Source organism: Leptosomus discolor, chromosome 5 (assembly GCF_034619465.1).
Source record: "Leptosomus discolor isolate bLepDis1 chromosome 5, bLepDis1.hap2, whole genome shotgun sequence".
Lineage (NCBI taxonomy): Eukaryota > Metazoa > Chordata > Aves > Leptosomiformes > Leptosomidae > Leptosomus > Leptosomus discolor.
In genome coordinates this window covers 29,719,676-29,739,069 of record NC_141395.1, presented here as the reverse complement: position 1 = coordinate 29,739,069, position 19,394 = coordinate 29,719,676, and the positions used below count along the sequence as shown (strand labels likewise).

The 19,394-nt window shown below is 45.0% G+C and overlaps 1 protein-coding gene across 1 annotated transcript in view; it reads left to right on the top strand.

The window, feature by feature from the left end:
• Positions 1 to 210: 210 nt before the first annotated feature.
• The window catches only part of KLF7 (KLF transcription factor 7), a 55,797-nt gene continuing 36,613 nt past the window's right edge, over positions 211 to 19,394 (top strand). The window contains exon 1 of the mRNA XM_009955769.2: positions 211 to 369. Coding sequence (XP_009954071.1) covers positions 268 to 369 — 102 coding nt within the window. The 5' untranslated portion in view covers positions 211 to 267. The remainder of the gene's footprint in view (positions 370 to 19,394) is intronic.

Genomic DNA, 19,394 nt, shown 5'->3' with positions numbered 1-19,394 from the left:
CGGTGCGGCGGCCGCGGGGTGCTCGGTGCGCGCCGGCGCCTCTCGTCCTCCTCGGCCCGGCCCCCGGCCCTCGCCGTCCCTCTGCGCTGATCCTCTCTCTCTCTCTTTTTTTAAAGTGTGACTGAAACAAAACAAAGCCAAAGGGACGCTGGATCTATCATTGGTTGATTTTCCTCCTCCTTTTTTTTTTATGATCAAAAACAACCCCCCACCCGAGCAAACAAACACACACAAAAGCAGAAAGAAAGGGTCTTGCTCAGCAGCAGCATGGATGTCTTGGCTAGTTATAGTATATTCCAGGAACTCCAGCTTGTCCACGACACCGGCTACTTCTCAGCTTTGCCATCCTTGGAGGAAAACTGGCAGCAGGTGAATCATTTAAATTACTCCTGTAAATCTTTTAAGTGCAGACAGTCGATGCATTGGGGCTGCATTTCTGACTTTATTTTATTTTTGTTCTTTAGTTCAGGGTTGGGGTTTTTGGTGGTTTTGTTTTTGTTTTTGTTTTTTTCCCGCGTGGGTAGACCTTTAAATCTCTGTATTTTTTGCCATGACAAACTGAGCAGTCCATTCAAATCTGTCTGCCTTCAGTCCTTTCTGAGCACGCCTGGGAGCACCTGAGATCCGGTGGCGTTCTTTAGGGTTTTGTTTTTATGATGACTACTATTTTTATTTTATTTTTGAGCTTAGATTTTTTTTTTCCGTTCTTTTAAAAAGGGCTGATCACTTCCAGCCAGTGCTGACAACTGGCAGCTGGTGGAAATGGAATAGATCATTCTTATTTTCAGGTAATTAGTATATGTCAATAAAAATTGTAGCTTAAGTCAGAGATCGGGGTGAGCAGGTGTGTGGAAACACTAGCAAAAGCTTTTAGGCTAAATTCTGTAACTAGGGAGGTGACTTATTTTTTGTTCTTTTTTTCCTTCTTTTTTAGAAGGTGCAGAGAAACACGCACTTCTTGCTGTATCTTAAAACAATGACGCCTTAGGCTGGTTCCAGCAAACCAGTGGGTTTTGAGGCACCGTAGGGTTAATATGTAGACAGTATTAGAATAAAGATGGAAATCAAGTGTTGCAAATGCATTAAAATGATGACTAGTAGTGTAAGGAGAAGAGTAGGTTACAGAGAAAAGAGTTGTAAAAAATGAACTCTGAGCCCAAATGCATAGATCTATAAATAGTTATGATCTGGGATATTGAGGGAAAAGGAAAGACAGGATTCCTAATTACGGCAGGACATTGTGAGACAATCCTGTTTCTTGATGTGATTTTCTGGCAGAGGTGGTATGCCAGGCGAAATTGTGGAAACTAGTGTCTCTTTAAAATTAAAAAAAAATCCGCTGGTGGGTAGGAATAGTGGAGTGTGGATGGGATGACATGTGGCGCTAATGCAGCGCACGGATCCGTGGCACTATCGGTATAAGAATAATGAGCAGCTGGATTTAATCTTGCCAGCGTTCACCTTAGTCTTGGCTAGCGTAAGGGTAGCGTGTGTTAGGTCTCCAGTAAGTGACAGCTTGGGATGTTCATTTAATTTTTCCTTAGAAGTGTGTGGAGAAATGTGGACAGTAGAGCTTCAGGGGAGCGCTCGGGCTGTAGCGTTGTCATCCAGCTGGACCAGGGCTGGATCTTTACAGGTTTACCCTACTAAAATTGTTTTGGCTTCAGCTTTGTGTGTGTATATGCACACACACACGAGAGGTTTATTGGCAGCTACAGTGCGAACACATTCAGGATTTAATTTGCAAAATGACCGATCCAACTTTGCTTTATCCTCTGAGGGGGAGGGGATGCTTTTTGTTATTAATATTCAGCTCGCACATCCATGATGGTCACATCTGCTTTCCTTTTGTATTTTTAACATGCTAATTAAACTGAAGAGGTTAATATAATTTCATTAAAAAACCTAATTTCATAGCATCGTTGTTGTTGGATTGGTTGCATGTTCAGTTGCGTATTAGTAACAGTCCAGACAGTCCAAAGCGAGATAATCTGTTGACATAGCCAGCATGCTTTAGGCAGTACTGTGTGTGATACTCTGTCTCCTGCTGCTGCCTTTTATGCATGGAAGAGCAGCAGTTTGTTTTACACAGTATCTACCCAAGCCCACTGTTACTTTTGCAAAATTTAAATTCACACTCTCCTGGTTAAACCCCACTGATCTCCACATACATTTGAAAAGAGAAGTTGAAAATAATTTATTACATTTTCCCTTATTTCCCCTCAAACCCTTCAATCAGTGCCTGATGTTTCATACTACATCCTGTATTTACGGTTTGTTTTTATTCCCCTGTTGCTGCCTGGACTGTCCTCACAAATAGGGAGCAAAACTGATGTATCAGTGGTGGGAGCAGCCGAAGCTGGCTGTGCAGAGCATGCTGTCACGCAGGCTTGGCAGACCCACTGACACAGAGACCCCAATTTCAGTCTTCTGAATCACTTGCAAATGTAGCTAGGTCTTGGGAATTTATTTATTTTAGGCAAACAGTAGCAACTTTGGGAGAGGGATGTGCGTGCATGTGTATATGTTTCTGATCCCTTAAAACTGTCAGGCTGCAGTCGAGACCTCAGGGAAGAGAGCCAACAGGGCAGTGACTGACCCCCGTGGGAATCACCAGAATTGGAAAGCAGCAGCTTTAATTTTAAGTGAAAACACTTGAATGGGTCTTGCCTACATTCCCATGAAGAGCTCTGGTGCCATACCCGAGCTCCGCAGAGGCTTGAGAGCAGAGGTTTTCCCAGCAGCAAAACAGCGCCCTGGGAGATTACTTCAGTGTCATAAAAGCAGGGAAGTAGTAGTGTGGGTCAAGAGCAGGCTTCCTTATCACGTTGTGAGCTCCAGTTGTTTTGTGATTAGCAGCTACTAGTGCTTGATGTGGAGAGGTTTGTCCCTGCCAGTTCCTGCTCCTAGAAATGATGTCTATGATACCATAAAAGATGCACTTGCCCTGCTGAAAATCAGAGCACGCCTTGGGGTGAAATTCTTGACACAGTCCTGCCTGTTTTTTCTCCTGAGTCTGGACCATGCTTTTGTAGCTGCTGGCTGAGGAGTACACAGCTGGGGCAGTTGCTCATATTTCCAGTTGTGAAACACCCATCGCTCATGGAGGGCACTGACAGCACAGACAGGTTGCTAAATGCTTGCAGGCAGTCAGCTGATCTCTCCCTTTTTTCCTTCCTACTCAAGAGAAATGTGAGCAAGTTTGGTATCTGTGCTTTAGCATTGGAATTGAATGGGAGCAACCCAGCACTATGTACAAAACAAACAAATTTTGTATAGAAAGAGATTGTGGTCTCTTGTGTAGGTTTCTTTTTTAGGAAGAAAAAGTACAAACAAAAACCTCCTCACCCTGCCCTGGACATAGTTTACACTGTAAAAGTGAAAATACCTGAAGTGGAAGCTGGAACTGAATCCATGATGTGTTTCATGTTATTTTAAAACATGCGTTGGGAAGGGAGGGCTTTGTTTTTAGGCAGCAAAAGCTTAGTTTCACTATGTCAGCTTTGGACATACTCCTTCAGGCAAAACACTTTTATGGTCAGGAGGGTTTTTTTCTTGGATTGGGAAGGTCAGGATCTAATGAGTAATTCATAGTACAACTTCATCAGGAGAGAGAGAACCTTGTTTAGTCTTTGTTTAGCAGCGTTGAGCCACCAGAGCACTGAGAGAGATTAAAGAAGAGATCGGCTCTGTGCATTGGAAAATGAGGCGTTTGCTGTACATCATCTGGCTGGTATCTCAGCATCTGTGTGTTTCTGCCTGGCACTTCATCCTGGCTCCAGTTGAACCATCCTGGTTGTTCTCTGTCCCTGTGAGCTGACTCTGCAGTTCAGGAGCAGGGCAGGGGGAGATTTCAGCAACCGCGTGGCCGCTGCGATGCAGCAGGAGGACCTCTGGCCACATATGCCATTCCTTGGGGGTAGCTGTCTGATGTGGCATCCCCGAGATTGGAACCAGACTGCTGGGAGGGACAGCGTGAGGCTGAAGAGTGCCTTGTTACTCTGCAGAGGAAGGAAGTGGGTAGGCGACTGTGAAGAACGTAGCCCGTGCAGCTGCATGTGGTCCCACTCGTAGAGTACCAGGCTGCAAAGAGAGGGCTGAGAACTGGGAAGGGCTGGACGTGGGCCTTCAGTGTTCTTCCTGCTGGGCCTTCACAGTGTCATTTGGACGGTCATTAAAAGATCAGTGTGCAGAAGGCATCTTTTGTAGTCAAATATGTCTCTTTCTAGGGGTAACATTTCAAACCAGCCCTATTACCCTTCCACATAGGCCCCTTGGAGGACTCTGGACTCACTATGCTTGTGTGGAGAAAGGGTCTGATCAGGAGACATTTTGGGGTTCTCTTATATATTCTGTGTGGGCCGTAGGGCAGCCTCTGGCGTGGCAATTCCTGTAATGTCAGAGCACAGGAGCACAAAGAACAGGTAGATGCACAGGGTCACCGTGTGTGTAGCTGATGCAGGTGTATAAAGTCAGCAAGACTTAGCCGCCAAACCCTGGCTTATTCTAAAAGAGCCAGCCTTTCCCACGTGTATCATCAGGCAGAACAGGTCTAATTGGCTGGCAGAAGTGGAAATAGCATTGTATCATTTGCCTGATAACCATTGCCTGATAACATTTCCTCTTGCCTTGGCTGACCCAGTTGCTCTCAGCTACAGCAAACAATGATCCTTCCAAAGGACATGCACGTTTCCTGTAAAGCATAGGATCAAGGAAGCCTTTGTTTCATTCTTGACTCCGTCACAGAGCCTTCTTTGCATATTTTTAATCAAGTCTTCAAGTCTCGGTTTCCCCCTTTCTGAAGTGACTGACAACAAAGATAATAAGGCATGGTGTTTGAGAGGCTGGGAGTCTGAGTTGTGACCTGTTCTGGCAAAGTGCTTTGAGATCCCTGTGCTGTGTGAGAGCAGAGTATCCCGAGGTGACTAATCTAGCAGAACTCTTACATCTTAATGCTGACTTCTGTTTGGCAGACAGGATCATTTTCAGGCCTATAGGAAAAATTTCCACTGCTACTGGAAAGGAATAAATCACACTGGAAAACATTCCTGCCTCCCCATCGTCTCCATTGTTCTAGTTTAATGACATAGTTGGCCACTACATAAACTAAACCATCTCTTTTAATATTGCTATTTCATCTTGATTCCAGTCACAGGGAAACACATTTCCTAAGTGCATATAGTACATCATGCCTCTTGAGAATAACTTGCAGAAATGGTTGACTTCCAAGAACAGCCACGTGTGTAATGCAGTGTGTTTCAGACTCTAAACTCCGATCAGTTTATACCTGCAGGCTCTCTGCTTGCTCCATGTGCTAAAAGCATGCTTCTGTCACCTTACAGAAAGAGATGGAGAAAAAGAGGAAAGAAAAACTTGAAACTGCTGTCTCTATTGTTCGTGATTCCTTAATTATGGAATACGTTGTTATATTATTTCTTGGCATTATGAAAGTGTAGAGCCGCGCTATCCACGTTACAGGTCTTAAATAGGTGATTATGTGTGTGACTTGTGTTGAGTGATTTTGAAATGGGGTAAATACCTTTAAGCAATGCACAATCACAATGTGGGTACTCAACCAGAAAATATTTTCTCTTATTTGTTTGGGATGCTTTAACCTCCCCTCCCACAAGCCCACATGTTTCTCTATGTCCTATTAGATAGGCAATGCATAGGTTAGAGCAGGCTACATAAAAATCGTGATATGTAGCTAGTCTGCAATATGATACTTCCATGTGGGAATGGCAGAAGGCCTTCAGTTCCATGCAGTAATTTCATGTTTAAGCTCTCCAGGGTGGAGGCAAATGGTATCTTCTGGAAATTGTCATATTTTTTGAGGCCTTGTCAAAGGAGTCTCCACTGAGAAACATCCAGTGTGTTGCTTCTCCACCCTGCATTAGGAAACATGTTATGGGGAAGTGAGAAGGAAGCTGCCTGTGTTTGATTCTGTAGCTGCATATGAACAACCTTGATTGCAATTGTCCTTGTAAAACAAAGGGATTTTCCTCACTGGCTGAGCAGCGTTGGTGTTCAGTATGTTGAGCAATGGGGTAATAGTACATCTCATCTCCTAGCAAGTTTGTCACATTCTGCAGAGGGGAAGCAAAATTGTAGGCTTTTGATCACCACGCTCCAAACCTCACAAAAAGTTATTGGTGGCAATTTTCCTTTCTGGTGGTAAATCTGAATTCTGGAGTTAACAACAGTGTTTTCAAGAATGGTGCTGAGTCCCTCTTACTTTCCTTTCTGTTTCTGTAGACTCTCAATTGCCTCCTGCCTGTTCCCTTTTGTACTCATCTACAATGCCTCCACCACTTCCAGACTCCCAGCAACACTCAGGAGCTGGGAGTGACATTTTTGTGGTGTCTTTCACACTGAAGTTGCAGGAACCACCCACCTGAATTGCTGAATTTCTTCTCCCCACAGGTCCTCTTTGTACTAGGGGTGCTTCTGCCTTGGTCCAAATGAGTCTGGATTCATTTGAACTGCAGGGTTCAGCTGATTCTGTAGCAAACAAACAAGAAACCTGTCAGAGAAAGAGCCTCTCCTCCTCCCAAAATTTCCTGGGCAGAGAACAGGTTCAGAGTACAGATGTTACACAGGTATATTCCCCAGTTTGATGCTGTTATATTTGAGACCGTCCCAGTTTTCTACCAATTGGCTTCAGTCTTGATAGGCGCTACACGTTTTGAGTGTCTGAGTTTGGTACTCTCTTGGCTGTGTCTCCTTCTCTGCATTGCCACTTTGAATTAAAAATCGTTATCTGGTTCCCAAGACACTGAGATTGTCTTTAAAGTCACAGAATTTTTATTTTTTAATTTGATGTTCTTTTTAGTTTCCTTGCTTCTGAGACACTGAAAATGTGTCTTTTATTCTCAAAAATAAAAACCCTGGGACTTCCAACACTTACTTGATTCCAGCAGCATTAAGAAAATGCCATTGTTGTGGCATTTTGAGAGCTGTCAGTACAGAGATAGGTGTGTACATCAGAAAAAACTCGCATGTGTCTGCGTTCACCAGTCTGTATTTGCCATCCCTGCCCTGGCAGCAGCTAGTGAGGAAGGCTGCCTGGTTGTTCAGGTTGTTAGGCTGCCTGTGAGAGCAGGGTTCATGTCTCATTTCCCTTCTTAGAAGAGATTGTTTCAGCCTTTATGCTCAAAGATGGTTAGACATCTTGGATTTAATCGGGACACCAAACCTTTGCTTCTCAGTTCTTCAGTTACAAGATGAGTTGGCAGCTCTTCTGTTCTCATAGGGCTGCTGCAAGGATTCATCTTATGGGTTTACCGTGCTCCCGTGCAGCGGCTGGGGCAGGAGAGGGTTGCATTGGGCTATGGGGAGACAGGCAACTAGCCCCTCTGAAGCTGCCGGCCCAAATCCTGCCACACCAGCCAGCAGGTGCTGAAAGTGCAGGACAGCTCCTGTGCAGGGAGCCCTTGGTGGGGTGTGGCATTGCCTCTCTGAAAAAATGAAGATAAGGATCCGAAAGGTAAGCTTAAATCCCCTTTCCCAGAGGTCTGTGTTGTCTTTGAGACAACCTATGCATGGCACTTACCTGACTCCTTCTCTAGGTTTTTAAAAGGTGTTGGAGTTGGGCATAGGAAGGTCAGGCAGGAAAGCATGGGATTTTTTTTTTTATTTAAAAGATTTAATGTATCATCTCTGATATATTAAGCTGCTCTGTTGCTCTTAATCCTTTTATAGCAGGTACCCATCCTCTCGCTGTTCTTACACATGAATGGTCCTTTCCAATCCAGGGCATTTCCACTCAGTGCAACTGTGTATTCATTATATGTGTTATTGTTTGGAGAACTATTAAGATGCATGTGGTGTATTTTACAACATACATTAAAGAGTCTGAGTCATTTACACACAGACTGCATATTAATGCTTGCTGAAGGTCCAGCAGGCATACTTATTTAAGTGTCATAATGGTTTTGAACATGGTGCTTATAGACCATTCTCACATGTCCTAATCCTCTTGGTTATTTCCCAGCATTGTGGACCCGAGTGCAAAGCTGGGGTTTAAATCATACATGGGGGGTCAACAGCTCCTGCTCTGCAAGGGACAGAGAAGTAGGCAATGACACAGGCGAGCTTGGAGGACGGTGTGATTGATGGGGAAGGATGAGAAGGAGAAGGATGCTGGTGTGTCAGAGGCTCTTCTGAGACATTCCGATCAGTGTCCTGATTTACAAATCTTGCCCTTAAACCTGCAGCCTCCCAAGGTCAGTTTTAAAGGGACGCTGGCACAGGGTCAACGTTTGACCATGATGCACCTTTGTAAACCAACATGTTCTGACAGCAACTGCAATCAATGGAAGTATCTCCATCTATATAATTAAAAAAGCCCTGGAAGCAGGGTTTGTGTTTTTTAGACAGGATCATCTTGCCCACCTGCTGCCTTTGCAGCTCTTGCGCTGCAGCATTCTTCCCGTGCAACTGAAGTGACTGGAAATCAAAGTGAAAATGGCTGTTTGTTTGGATTGTACGGTGAGGAAAAATGCATGTGGTATGACAAGTAAATTAGATTTAAAAAATGCTTTCGCTACTAATAGGCTACTATGCTGTTAGGCATTTGGTTTTAATCCTGACTCTCGAGTGGGCAAAGTTCACTTTCAGGCATAAGGACAATTCTTGGTTTTGTAAACATTTGCAATTTCTGCTGACTTGTCTTCAGTCCAGCCCAGGAGGGAAATCAGCATTATGCTGAATTGCTTTGTGCGGGTGGGGGTGAAGTAGGGGACTGCCTTTAATCGCCTGCCTTTATTCTCCACTAGGGCTGGATGGAAAACAAAGGTTCCAGCGAGCAAAGGCCACAGTGAAAAATGTTCAGTGGGTGGAATAGAGTTGAGAGGTGCTCCTGTCTGCTTGATTTTTACCCCCAAAATGGACATTGGCCACATCACAGCACTTAGGTGTGATGTTAGAGTCCCAGATTTGAGTCGCTGCTTTGCTTGATTCAGGTCTGCCCTTCCAGATTACATCTTGGATGTGTGAAATTTCAGTGAATGACATGGTGGCTCCAAAACCAATCTGTTCCAATAAGACACTTTAGATTGGACAAAAATGTAATTTTTTTTGGGAACGTTTGGTAAAAATGTTTCAACCAGTTCTACTTTCTAGAAGCTTTCCTGAGGATCTGGCCCTGTTTTCGGTGTGAGAGACTTGGTCTGGCTGACATCTTCAGCTTGGTTGTCAGTTTTAGCCTTCCGTTTAAGGCCTTGTGCCCCTGAAACTTGATTAATTTTCCCCAGCTATTAGCAATTTGGCTAGTAAAAGGTATCCAGACTCTGTGTCCTGTGACTCTCTTGCATCTTTCAAGAACTGCAGCCACAACCCTACGTGATGCCATAAGCAATGTCTGGATACGTCTGGTCTCTAACCTGGGTGCCTGCTCTCCCTGCCTCTGGGTGAGGGTCTTGCAAGGCATGTTGATGCACAAGATGCGCAAGAGCAGTGCAATTGCACGTTTTCCTCAGCTCGTTGCAACTGCTGGTCACTCTCCTCTCTCCTCTGCCCAGCTGCTGCTGGCGAGGTGCTGGGCCAGTTATTTGGTGAGGAGTCAGTGCACTCACCCTCCCTTGGCACCCCTGGCTTACTGTTGGATCTGAGGTGCCCCACATCCCAGGGTGCAGGGTGAGGTGAGAGGCTCAGGGGGGCTTTGTTCTTTTCCTGTGGCTGAACAGCAGTTTGAAGGGTGCCAGCCCTGCAGAGCTTGCTGCCTGCTTCGAGCTGGTGAAAAGCACTAAATAATCCTGGTTTGGGGCTTCATTTTTTTTTTCGCAGATTCACAGAATATTAGGGGTTGGAAGGGACCTCGAAAGATCTAGTCCAACCGCCCTGCCAGAGCAGGACCACCTAGAGTAGATCACACAGGAACGTGTCCAGGCGGGTTTTGAATGTCTCCAGAGAAGGAGGCTCCACAACCTCTCTGGGCAGCCTGTTTTCTTTCTTTTGGCCTCCCCTGTCATCCTGGAAAATTTATGCTGCTGTGAAGAAAACATTCCACTCATCTGCAAGCTACTACAGCTGCCGTGTGAGTAATAAAGTATGGAAAGGAGGAAGGGAAAGGGGAGAAGAAAGATGTGAGCTGGTGTTTCATATGGAAAGCATCAGGCCAGAAGTGGCTTTGTTTCTGACATGCAGACAGTGGAGAGGCTGCATTTGCTGCTCAGTCAAAAATTGGTGCCAGTGAGAAGAAACCTCCTTCATTAGTGACTAGATCAGATGGGGATGAACTTCAGTGTCTCCTTCCGCGTTTTAAAATAATAAGGGAGAAGCAAAGGACACTGGACTGACTGATTTGAGAATACAGCCAGTTTGGGCAAAATAGCTCTTTTCTGTCTCCATCTGATGCTGCTGTCCCAGTTCGCTCTGGTGGTGTCACAGCCCTCCCGCAGCTGTTCGTGAGCCGTGCCAGCACCTCACAGTGGTTGTGAACATCTGAAGGTTGCTGTACATCAGGTTCTTAGCAAGGTGCATGTTCCTTCTGTTTGTTTTTGGCTTCTGATCTTTTGGGGTAGTGTAAAGTCATGTTTGCAGGCTTTCCTGCACAATCAAGGAAACCAGGAGCTTGGTTTTGGTGCTGAGAAAGGTAGTTCTGGTGTAACCATAAGACTCAGAGAGTTGGGGCTTTAAGAAACACATGAAACAGCGGTGGGAATTGCAGTAAAATAGAGAGAGTAAGGGGTGTTTCTGTCTGGTCAGACCAGGGGAAGGAAGCACTTACAGTTTTGGAGGTTTCCAGTATCGTGGAAGAAGAGGCAGAGTGCTGTAAGTGCTGATGTGACTGAGTGAAAGAGCTTGTAAGGCACTTCTCTTGCAGGTTTGAGAATTTCAGGCTATGTGGATGTCACCTGGGGTAGTTTCCTACTATCTACTGTAGGTAAACAGTGTGGACTTCTGTAGTTGGCACATGCCTTGGTTCTCCTGTGTTTTTAAAGTGAAAAGAAAGATTGTTGTATACAGTGTTTGAAAATGGAAGGACCTGGTTTAATCCATGAGGTTTTTTTCCAGAGGGAATGAGTCTTTTGGTGTTTGATTGTACAGTTAAGGTCAGGAGGAGCTTTGCTGCTTCCTCCATTGATTACAGGATTAAACCTTCTAGACACGCTGAAGTCTCTGTCTCCAGTGCTTCCCTGGATGAAGATGTTTCCATGAATGAGTGCCTCAGGAACTGGGGGTTAAAGAAGGTAATGCAGGGGCCGTGCTCTGCTCATGCTCTGCTCTGCATGGCTCCAGGAAAGCCTGGTCCTATGGCATCACGCTGTGCTTCTGAGTTAGCTGCAAAACTCATGCTCTCTCTTCAGGCAGCCCTGATTTTTTGTTCACTCAAGACAGTTTTGTGTTTTCTGAGAGTGTCTCCTTTATTAATGTTTCTTGGATGTTGGCAAATGACTTTCAAGGTACCTAGTTTAAATATTCTTTCCTGAGTGTGCCTAGCTCGTCTTGGGCTTTCTGAGCTTTGGTGGTTTTTAAAAACATGAATAAGCCCCAGTTGTTTGATGGACAACAGAAGGATGCCAATGCAGAGTTACTTTCTGGTTTGAAGGACTTGGTAAACAGTTGACTTTCCAGCATAGTTTCTCAGTGTTGGGAAGAATACCAGTAGGTGCACAAAGCCCTACAAAGGCTGCATTGGGATTTTTTTTTTCTGACATGAGAAATTCACGTTGCATTTCTTTGAAGAATACATTTGAGGGAGAGCAAGGGAAGCAAGGTGTGGGTGGTTTCTTACTCCCAAATACTTCCAGTGCATGTGACTTTTAGAAAATGTTGAATACTCATCTTCCAAGTCTTGAGTGCCTGTTGAGCTGGACACAGTGTGGATGCCCTAAGTTGACGACTCCTCCTCACTGGGACTGTCACACATGGGTTGTCTTCATACAGTGAGAGTTATATCAGCTGCAAGGCCTTGTAATTCAGACAGTGTTTTGTTTGAGCAAGCTGCATCTCTGGTCAGATGTTGTTGCACTGTGGTATAAGATGGGAATTTCTGTCTCCTTTCCATTTCTTTATGTTTAAGTGGAAAAGGTCAAGGAAACCTTTGACATTCAGTTTTGAATGCTTTTTCTCTTTGGGAAGAGTAGTAAATAGGAAGAGTAGTACCCACATCCCGTTGGGGATTTCAGATCAGTCAGTGAGTCAGATCCTGGGCTGATGCAAATTGATGCAGATCTGCCAAAGTCACAGTGGCGATATGTGGATTTACAGTGGCCCAGTGTCCACAAAGCCACTTGACACCTTGCAGGAGAATGGTCTATACAAATCCCAGGTCTTGTCAGGTTGTGGAATAAATATCAGGATGTGGGCAGAAAACAGCACACCCATTTTAATGATTTGATTAAAACAATATTGCTGCTTTATGGCTCTCATGAATGTATTTCCACTGGTATCAGGGGGAGGAGATATTCTCAAGTGCCATAATGAGAGAGTACATTTTTTAAAATGTTGCACAATAGGCCACTAAGTTGTGCTCTAGCTATACTGACTTATTCTGTTTTCTAGTGAGCATGGCCTTAGGCATCTTATAAATACCATTTCTCCTCCCACCTTCAGCTAATAAATAATGGAAACTCTACCGGAAAGAAATTTTCTTTCCATGAAAGAGTGGGAGGTCCTGAGCTGCCCTCTATAAAACAAGAGATGTAGCATGATTTGTTTTCTTTGGTTTTTCAAATGAAGAAAATGTGGGCGTGGGAGCCAATGAGAAGATGTTTCTAAGTGCTAAATGTGCTCTCCCGAACACTGCAAGGTAGGATGATGTCTGGTGTGGGCATTGCTTCCCCCAGGACAGTAATACCCATCTGTGAAATGAAGACAGATGAGAGAGGTTTCTGAACAGTCTCAGCGCATGGGAAGAAGGAAGGATCCATTCTGATTTACCCTCAGGCTTTCATATGCAGCAATGGAAACTGCTGAAAGTAGGTGTAAATGAGCATCTAAAGGAGCCCTTTATGTAATTCAGTGGGCTTTGTCGTCCAGGGGTCAGACTAAATTATCAGAATGGCCCTTTTTGACCTTAAAATCTGCTTCTGTAGGTAAGTCCTCTTTGAGACGTTTTTGGTCTGTTTTAATGATGTCAAAAAGCTGTAGTGTAAAAGTGAGTCATGAAGGGTCCCTGTGTGTGTACATATGGGCAGCCAGTCATGTTTCATTTCGAGAATCCATCACACGAGTACTGTGCGTCAGATTGGAAATGTGTCTCAGAGGAGAGACCAGGCTTGAGGAGGTGAGGGCTTCCTCCTGCGTTGACTGGAATCAAAACCGAGTCCATGTCATGTCACATCACATCACGTCACAGAGAGGGTGTGGGGCCACATTCTGCTGCTGCTTGGCCTCTAAGGATAGAGAAGGGTCAGGGAAGACTTTGTGTTCAACAAGGGGGTCTTACTCGCTAATTTTGAAAGCAAATGAGGTTCAGGAGCTGGGTGTACATGATGAAAAGGCATTTTCAGTCACTGCCTTCATCCAGTAATGATAAACTCTGTATATAAGCAGATCTGGTCCAGAAAGAAGTAAGCTGAGAAATTAGCCCTGTTAGATCATTACATTCTTCTGCCCAGGTGCCATTTCTTATTGTGTAACTTGGTGGTGCTTTCCAGTCTCATTTGAAATCCACCTAGTGTGAGGCCCTACTTTCCTTGGAAGCATGTGCTAAAACCTAATTTAGAGGAGGAATGTCTAACAGGCTGTTCTCTCTCCTACCTGAGTTTAATTCCTCCTCCTCCCATATTCTCTCTCTTCTCCATGAGCAAGTCCAGTGCTTTGTTTGTGTTCACCCTGTTCATAGCTGCACAGTCTGTGACTCTTTTCCCCATCTTTATCTATATTAACTCTTTCAAGGATTTTTATCTAAATGTGAAATGAGACCCCTGCTCTTTGACTGGAGATTATAACACTGACTGTGGAACAGATGTGATAAATAGTAATAAATGTGCATGTCCCTTTCAATTTTGTCATACTTTCCATCTCTGTGTTCCTTCCAATTTTCCTATATATCAGATGCTAAGAATGTGTCCTCGAAGCTATATTGGTCTTCTCTGTGTCTTATCTGTTCTAGGTTTCTTTTCAGCCTTGCTGGATCTCTGCTTTGTATTGAGTGTGTGCATGTTGTGTTGCTGTTTCTTCCATAAATGCATTAATTTGTCTTTTTTCCAAATTCAATCTCAAGGATTTGTTTCCTGCCCCTGAGTGGTTTTCTTTATATACTGCCTCTCTCTGCTGGCATCACAAAAAAATTTAGCATTTCCTCTTTAAGCCCTTTTCCCTGCTTTTCTTCACAATGAAACTTTTTTATCAGTTTTCTTAGCTTTCTGATTTGTTTTTATTAAGCATGTTTTTATAGTGAGGGCTGCGATCCATCAGAGTAAACGGAAACAAAAAAATTATGCCAAATTTTTGTTTGTTTGTTTAATGAAACAGATCAGACTTTAAATGGGATGAAGTCAAATGGGTACGGATGACTTGACTTGATGGTAGCTGGTTCCAAGTACTGGCTATTGACAGTGAGTCATGGAAGATCTCGCCATTTTGAAGAGCCTAAAAACACAAACACAACTATGGAGTTGAAAATCACATGGTGGTATTAGCATCAGGAAGAGCAGGGTTGCTCTGAGTTGCTGCCCTTTGTCCAGGAAACAGTATCTGCATGCTGGTTAGTTAGTTAGTTGAAGACCATTGGTTTTGTGGTTGATGGATGTGAGGTGGGTCTTTAACCTAGAGCATTGTAAAGAGTAAAGGCCACTTGAATTTTGGTGCCCACCCAGCGCACTTCTGCCCTTCTCTTCAGCAAAGGGAGCTGCTCCAACATGGGCAGGGAGCAGGCTTGCCCGAAACGCTGCGGGGTCAGTGGCAGGGTCCCACCACTGTCCTTCTGGAGGGTCCCCCACTCTGCCACCACCCACGGGGTGGCTGGCTGTGGTGTCCTTGAGCAGGGTGGCTCCCTGCCACCCTGGCCCCGCCACCTTAAAGGAGGATTTACCAAAGCCATTAGCTTAAGGCAAAGGAGCCTGCCTGAGCTGGGGAGAGTCTTAACTGCTCTGGACTGCAAGACACTCTTTGGTTTGAGCTCTAGACCTTTCTGCTGTGTTTGTCCACTGTGCTGCTTTTAACCATCTCCACTCCTTTGAGTCAGCTTGAGTTGCTCGCACAGCAAAGAAATATTTCCCTGGTGTTTCGGAAGATGGGTGATTCTCTTTCCTTCCTGTGCAAGAGGAAAGCTGCTCGCCCCATGCAGGGTCTGCCAGGCTTATAATAAAACAGTGGGGCCTTGCCAAATAGCAGTGGGGTGCACAGCTGACTGCAGGCAGTGGGGCTCTGCTGGTTTTTGCTTGGTTCTGCCTCTGTGAAAGCTTCTCACAGGAACTGTCATCTTTCTCCCCTTTATTCAACAAGCCCTTAAGCTGTGGGTATCTGTGAGGGGTTTTTGTGTGGAACACAGGGACTGTAAAAAAACAGGTCCTAAACCACGTCCTGTTGCTAATGATCCTGCAGACCAGCATGTAAAAAGCCAAATGTTTTAACAGAAATTAAGGAGTGAAAGCAAAGAAATGACCTGCTACAATGAGACGCCACATGGCACCATCCTTATAACTTGATGGTGTGATTGCACTGGTCTACATCCTGGGTGTATTGTTCTATCTAATGACTTCGTGGAAGAGTTGAAAACAGAGGGGTATGCAGAAAATCCACTGTCTATCCAGATATTAATCAGTACCAAAGTCAAAGTTCAGAAATAAAATGTGGGAAAGCAGTACACTCTGTGCCTACATCTATTGCGGTACCAGGGACTGTGCTGGCAAATTTGTGCAGTCTGGAGCAGTAAAAATCCTTAGCAGTACCCCAATAAGTCAGAGGACCTGACACCTACAGTCTTGGAAGCAAAACTTGCAAGTTGCCTTTTTGTAGCTCAAATTTCCAAGGGCAATGACAGAGCTTTTTCAGCAGAGAAAAATACATACCCTTTCACCCAGGACTCAGAGGTTTAGAGCATTCAGATATCTGCTTGATTTGATGGTTGGGCTTTGAACAGGTAAGATGCTTCACAGCCATTGTCTTAGAGAGCAGGGAAGCTGTAGCATGCCCATTTTACAGGCTGGGAAATTGGGACACCCAAGCGCTCAGTTGTTGGAGAGAGGAAGTCAAGAGCAGAGCTTGAAAAGGATACCAGCTCCCTGATCTCCATTTTAATTAAATTCTTTCTGCAATTGTCTTCCTTGGCATTTTAACTGGTGGAATGTGGTCTAGCAGAGGAATTTTTGGCTGCAAACTCGACGGGAATATTTTTCTGGGCCAGATCCTTGCTTAGTGTAAATTAAGATGACTCCACTAGCTACAATTATGGCGTTAGTGATTTACTCCTTCCTCTGAGGATCTGGCCCTGGTTTGCAGAGAGTGGGCAGTGTCATATAATTTGTTCTTTTTAATTTTAGTCTGTCTAGACACTTTTGCATCACCCCTTTCTGCGAGGACTTTGTGCCAGCAGCTCTGGAGCAGTACCACACTTCTCTGGTGAGAAACGCTTAGCAGAGACAGTGTGTAGGTAGGCTGGTGTGCTCAAACTCAGCATTTCACTTCCCTGGTGCAGGGTTTGGCTTTGATATTCTCCGTGTTTTTTGGTGGAGAGGTGGCAGAGGGGATTCATGGCAGGATTTCTTCCCTATGGAGGGGGAGCGAGTCTGTCATTTTCCCTGTTTTTGATGGTGTGTTGTCCCAGCTGAGTGCTGGAGAAAGATGGCTGATGCCGATGCAGCGTTTCTGTGGTAGTTTTTCTTTCCAGCAATGGATGACACACCTCTCTTTGTGGGTAAGAAGGTCTTTCTCATGGTTTTAAAGGCCATTTGCTCGTCTTGTGTTTGTTGTTACAGTCAGTCCTTCCTCCCATGTGGTCAGTATTTACTACTCAGCCTTCAGCTTCTCTGCAATGTTTTCTCCCACACTGAGTCACCTGGCATAGGGGTGGTACCTATTTAGCCTTCTTCAAACTTGTCACGAGGCACACACAGGACTTAGTTTTTACAAAATCCTGAGATTTGCTGGCCATGGTTAAGCAGGTGATCAGCTAGGACTGTTTTTCTTCCCCTTCCATTCTCTTGCCAATTCCTGAGTTACCAGGATTGTCTGTAACTGTTTATCAAGAGCCAAACACAGAAAGGCCACGTCTCTGTCTGGGGCTCAGGAGTGGCAGCAAGATATACCCTTTTATAACCATTATTTCTGCTTGAATCCAAATGCACTTAACTCTACCCTTTAGTCCTCATAATAATTTTACAAAATTTGCTAATCATAAATTCCTACCTTCTGTTGTTAACCACCTACATTTATGTGTCTGTAGCCAGCCCCCGAAAGGAAGGGTCTTCATGGCTGCAGAAAAAAGCCTGAAGAGGGATCCTGTCGTTAAAAACAAAATTTGTTTTCGAGAAAGCACATACTATTTCTGGGATTTTGCCTGAGCTTGATCAATACTAATGAAGCAGAGCTCTCCCAAAAAAGCAGCTTGCATGGAAATGGGTAAGAGATTCTGTGTGCAGTCCTAATGATAGATGTCTCCCCTGTGAATTGCTGTAGGAGTTTGCACCCCTTCCCCCACACTCAGCAGAGGCAAGAACATATGACTATCCTCATGTAAGGTAGCGCAGTGTTAATAATGCTGCTGTATTGATCAAATTGGGCTGCTTTGTCACCAGGGACATCTGGGAGGATTTATTCTGACTCCTAAGGCTGTCCCTCCTAAAGTGCATTTTCCAGTCCTTTCACTAGGTGAAGGGTGTATTATGCTTTTTGTCTTAGCCTTCAGGAGCGACACTTTCAAAAGATTTCATGGTATCCCACCATCCACTGCCTCTATCATTTCTGCTGTCAGGGCTCCAACCTCACTCCCACTCAGAGCTGGATGTGTCTCAAGTTCAAAAATGCGTTGCAGTGAGATCCAGTTGTTTGCCCTTGGAGAGCGTCTGGAGGAGCAGCCGCTGGCTGCTGGTATGTGGATAAACACAGGGTGACGGGAACAGGAGAGGCTTCCTCTTTGCTTAGAAAGTGAGCAAAACATCGACAAGAAAGCAGTGTAGAAGGAAAAACATGACAGGGTGGTTTTGTTCCCCCCCGGCTGATATTCATGACCTTGTTAAAAAGACCAGTCTGCTTCAGAGACTGCACGTGGTCATTTTTAAGTGTAGGGAGAAACCAAATGTGGCTTTATTTTTCCATCTGATAAATTGCCAATTGCAGGTTTTACTTACAGCACACTCTGAGTAGTCTGAGAAGAACACGATCACCTTGATATTATATTTATGAGTAAAAATGGTATGAGGCAAAGCAAGCTCTTAGCTCACATGTAAAGAAGACTTTTAATGCAGTTTTTGCTTCCAGGAAGGCACCATTACTCATGGTGGGACACATTAGCAGGCTTGACATGAGGACTGAATTGCCATGGGGCACTCGGGGGCTTGCAGGGGCAATTTGACATCATGCTTCTTTGACAGGTATCGCAAGCTCAGTGCTGGTTAGTGATGGGACATCTGCAGAGCAGGGAAGGGTTAGAGACATTTGAAATGGAGGAAGACTCCTGAACATTGCTCTGGTGATAGTGGGAGCACCTCTGGGGTGCTCTGAGCAACGTCCACGTGCTCAGAAGTGCTGCAATGTGTTCTGCAGGGGCTCAGGGTGGCAACCAAGTCGCGAGTCATGCCTGGAAAATTGTGTCCTGAATGTGTAGGCTGCCAATAGTGCCAGCTATAGCTAAAGAAGCACAGTTTGAGTGCATTTCTCTCCCTTTCCGAGGCCCAGTCAGACTGCTGGATCTGAAGCAGATCCCTCCAGCAGCCCCGGCCACCACAAGGCATTTTGGCTCTCGCTTCAGCTCTGATATGCAACCGCTTGAGAAGCACAACTACTTGGGAAGTGCAACTGCTCGGGAAGCAGAGCTGGCTGGAGGTGAAGCAGCAAAGTGCTCCCAGGAATGTTCCCTGCAAAGCAGAGACTCAGCCTGTGGTCTCTCGCATGGCTCCTCCTCTCCCAGCATAAAGGTTACCTTTGTGTGTTTATAACCAAAATAAAATTGCAGCTCCTGAAAATTGTAATTTGTACTTGGGGGAACATAATGTTTGTGTTTAGCTATTGCAGGGATTGTACCAAAGCACGGTGACAGAGGTTTGAACGGTTTGGGGTTACAATAGCTGGCAAGAGACTCTGCCTTTGAGGGCTACTAAAAACAGCTTTAGTTAGGCAATATAGATGATAAACAAAGTGCCAGGGAGGACTGGTTGTACTGTGAGGAAGAGGACCCCCCTTCTGCAGTGGGAGAGGCTGTCCTTCCTCATTTCCCGCTCTTCCCCTTCCCACAAACCAAGCCAAGAAAGCCTAGCTGCAGTCTTCCGAGCCATGACATTGGAAAC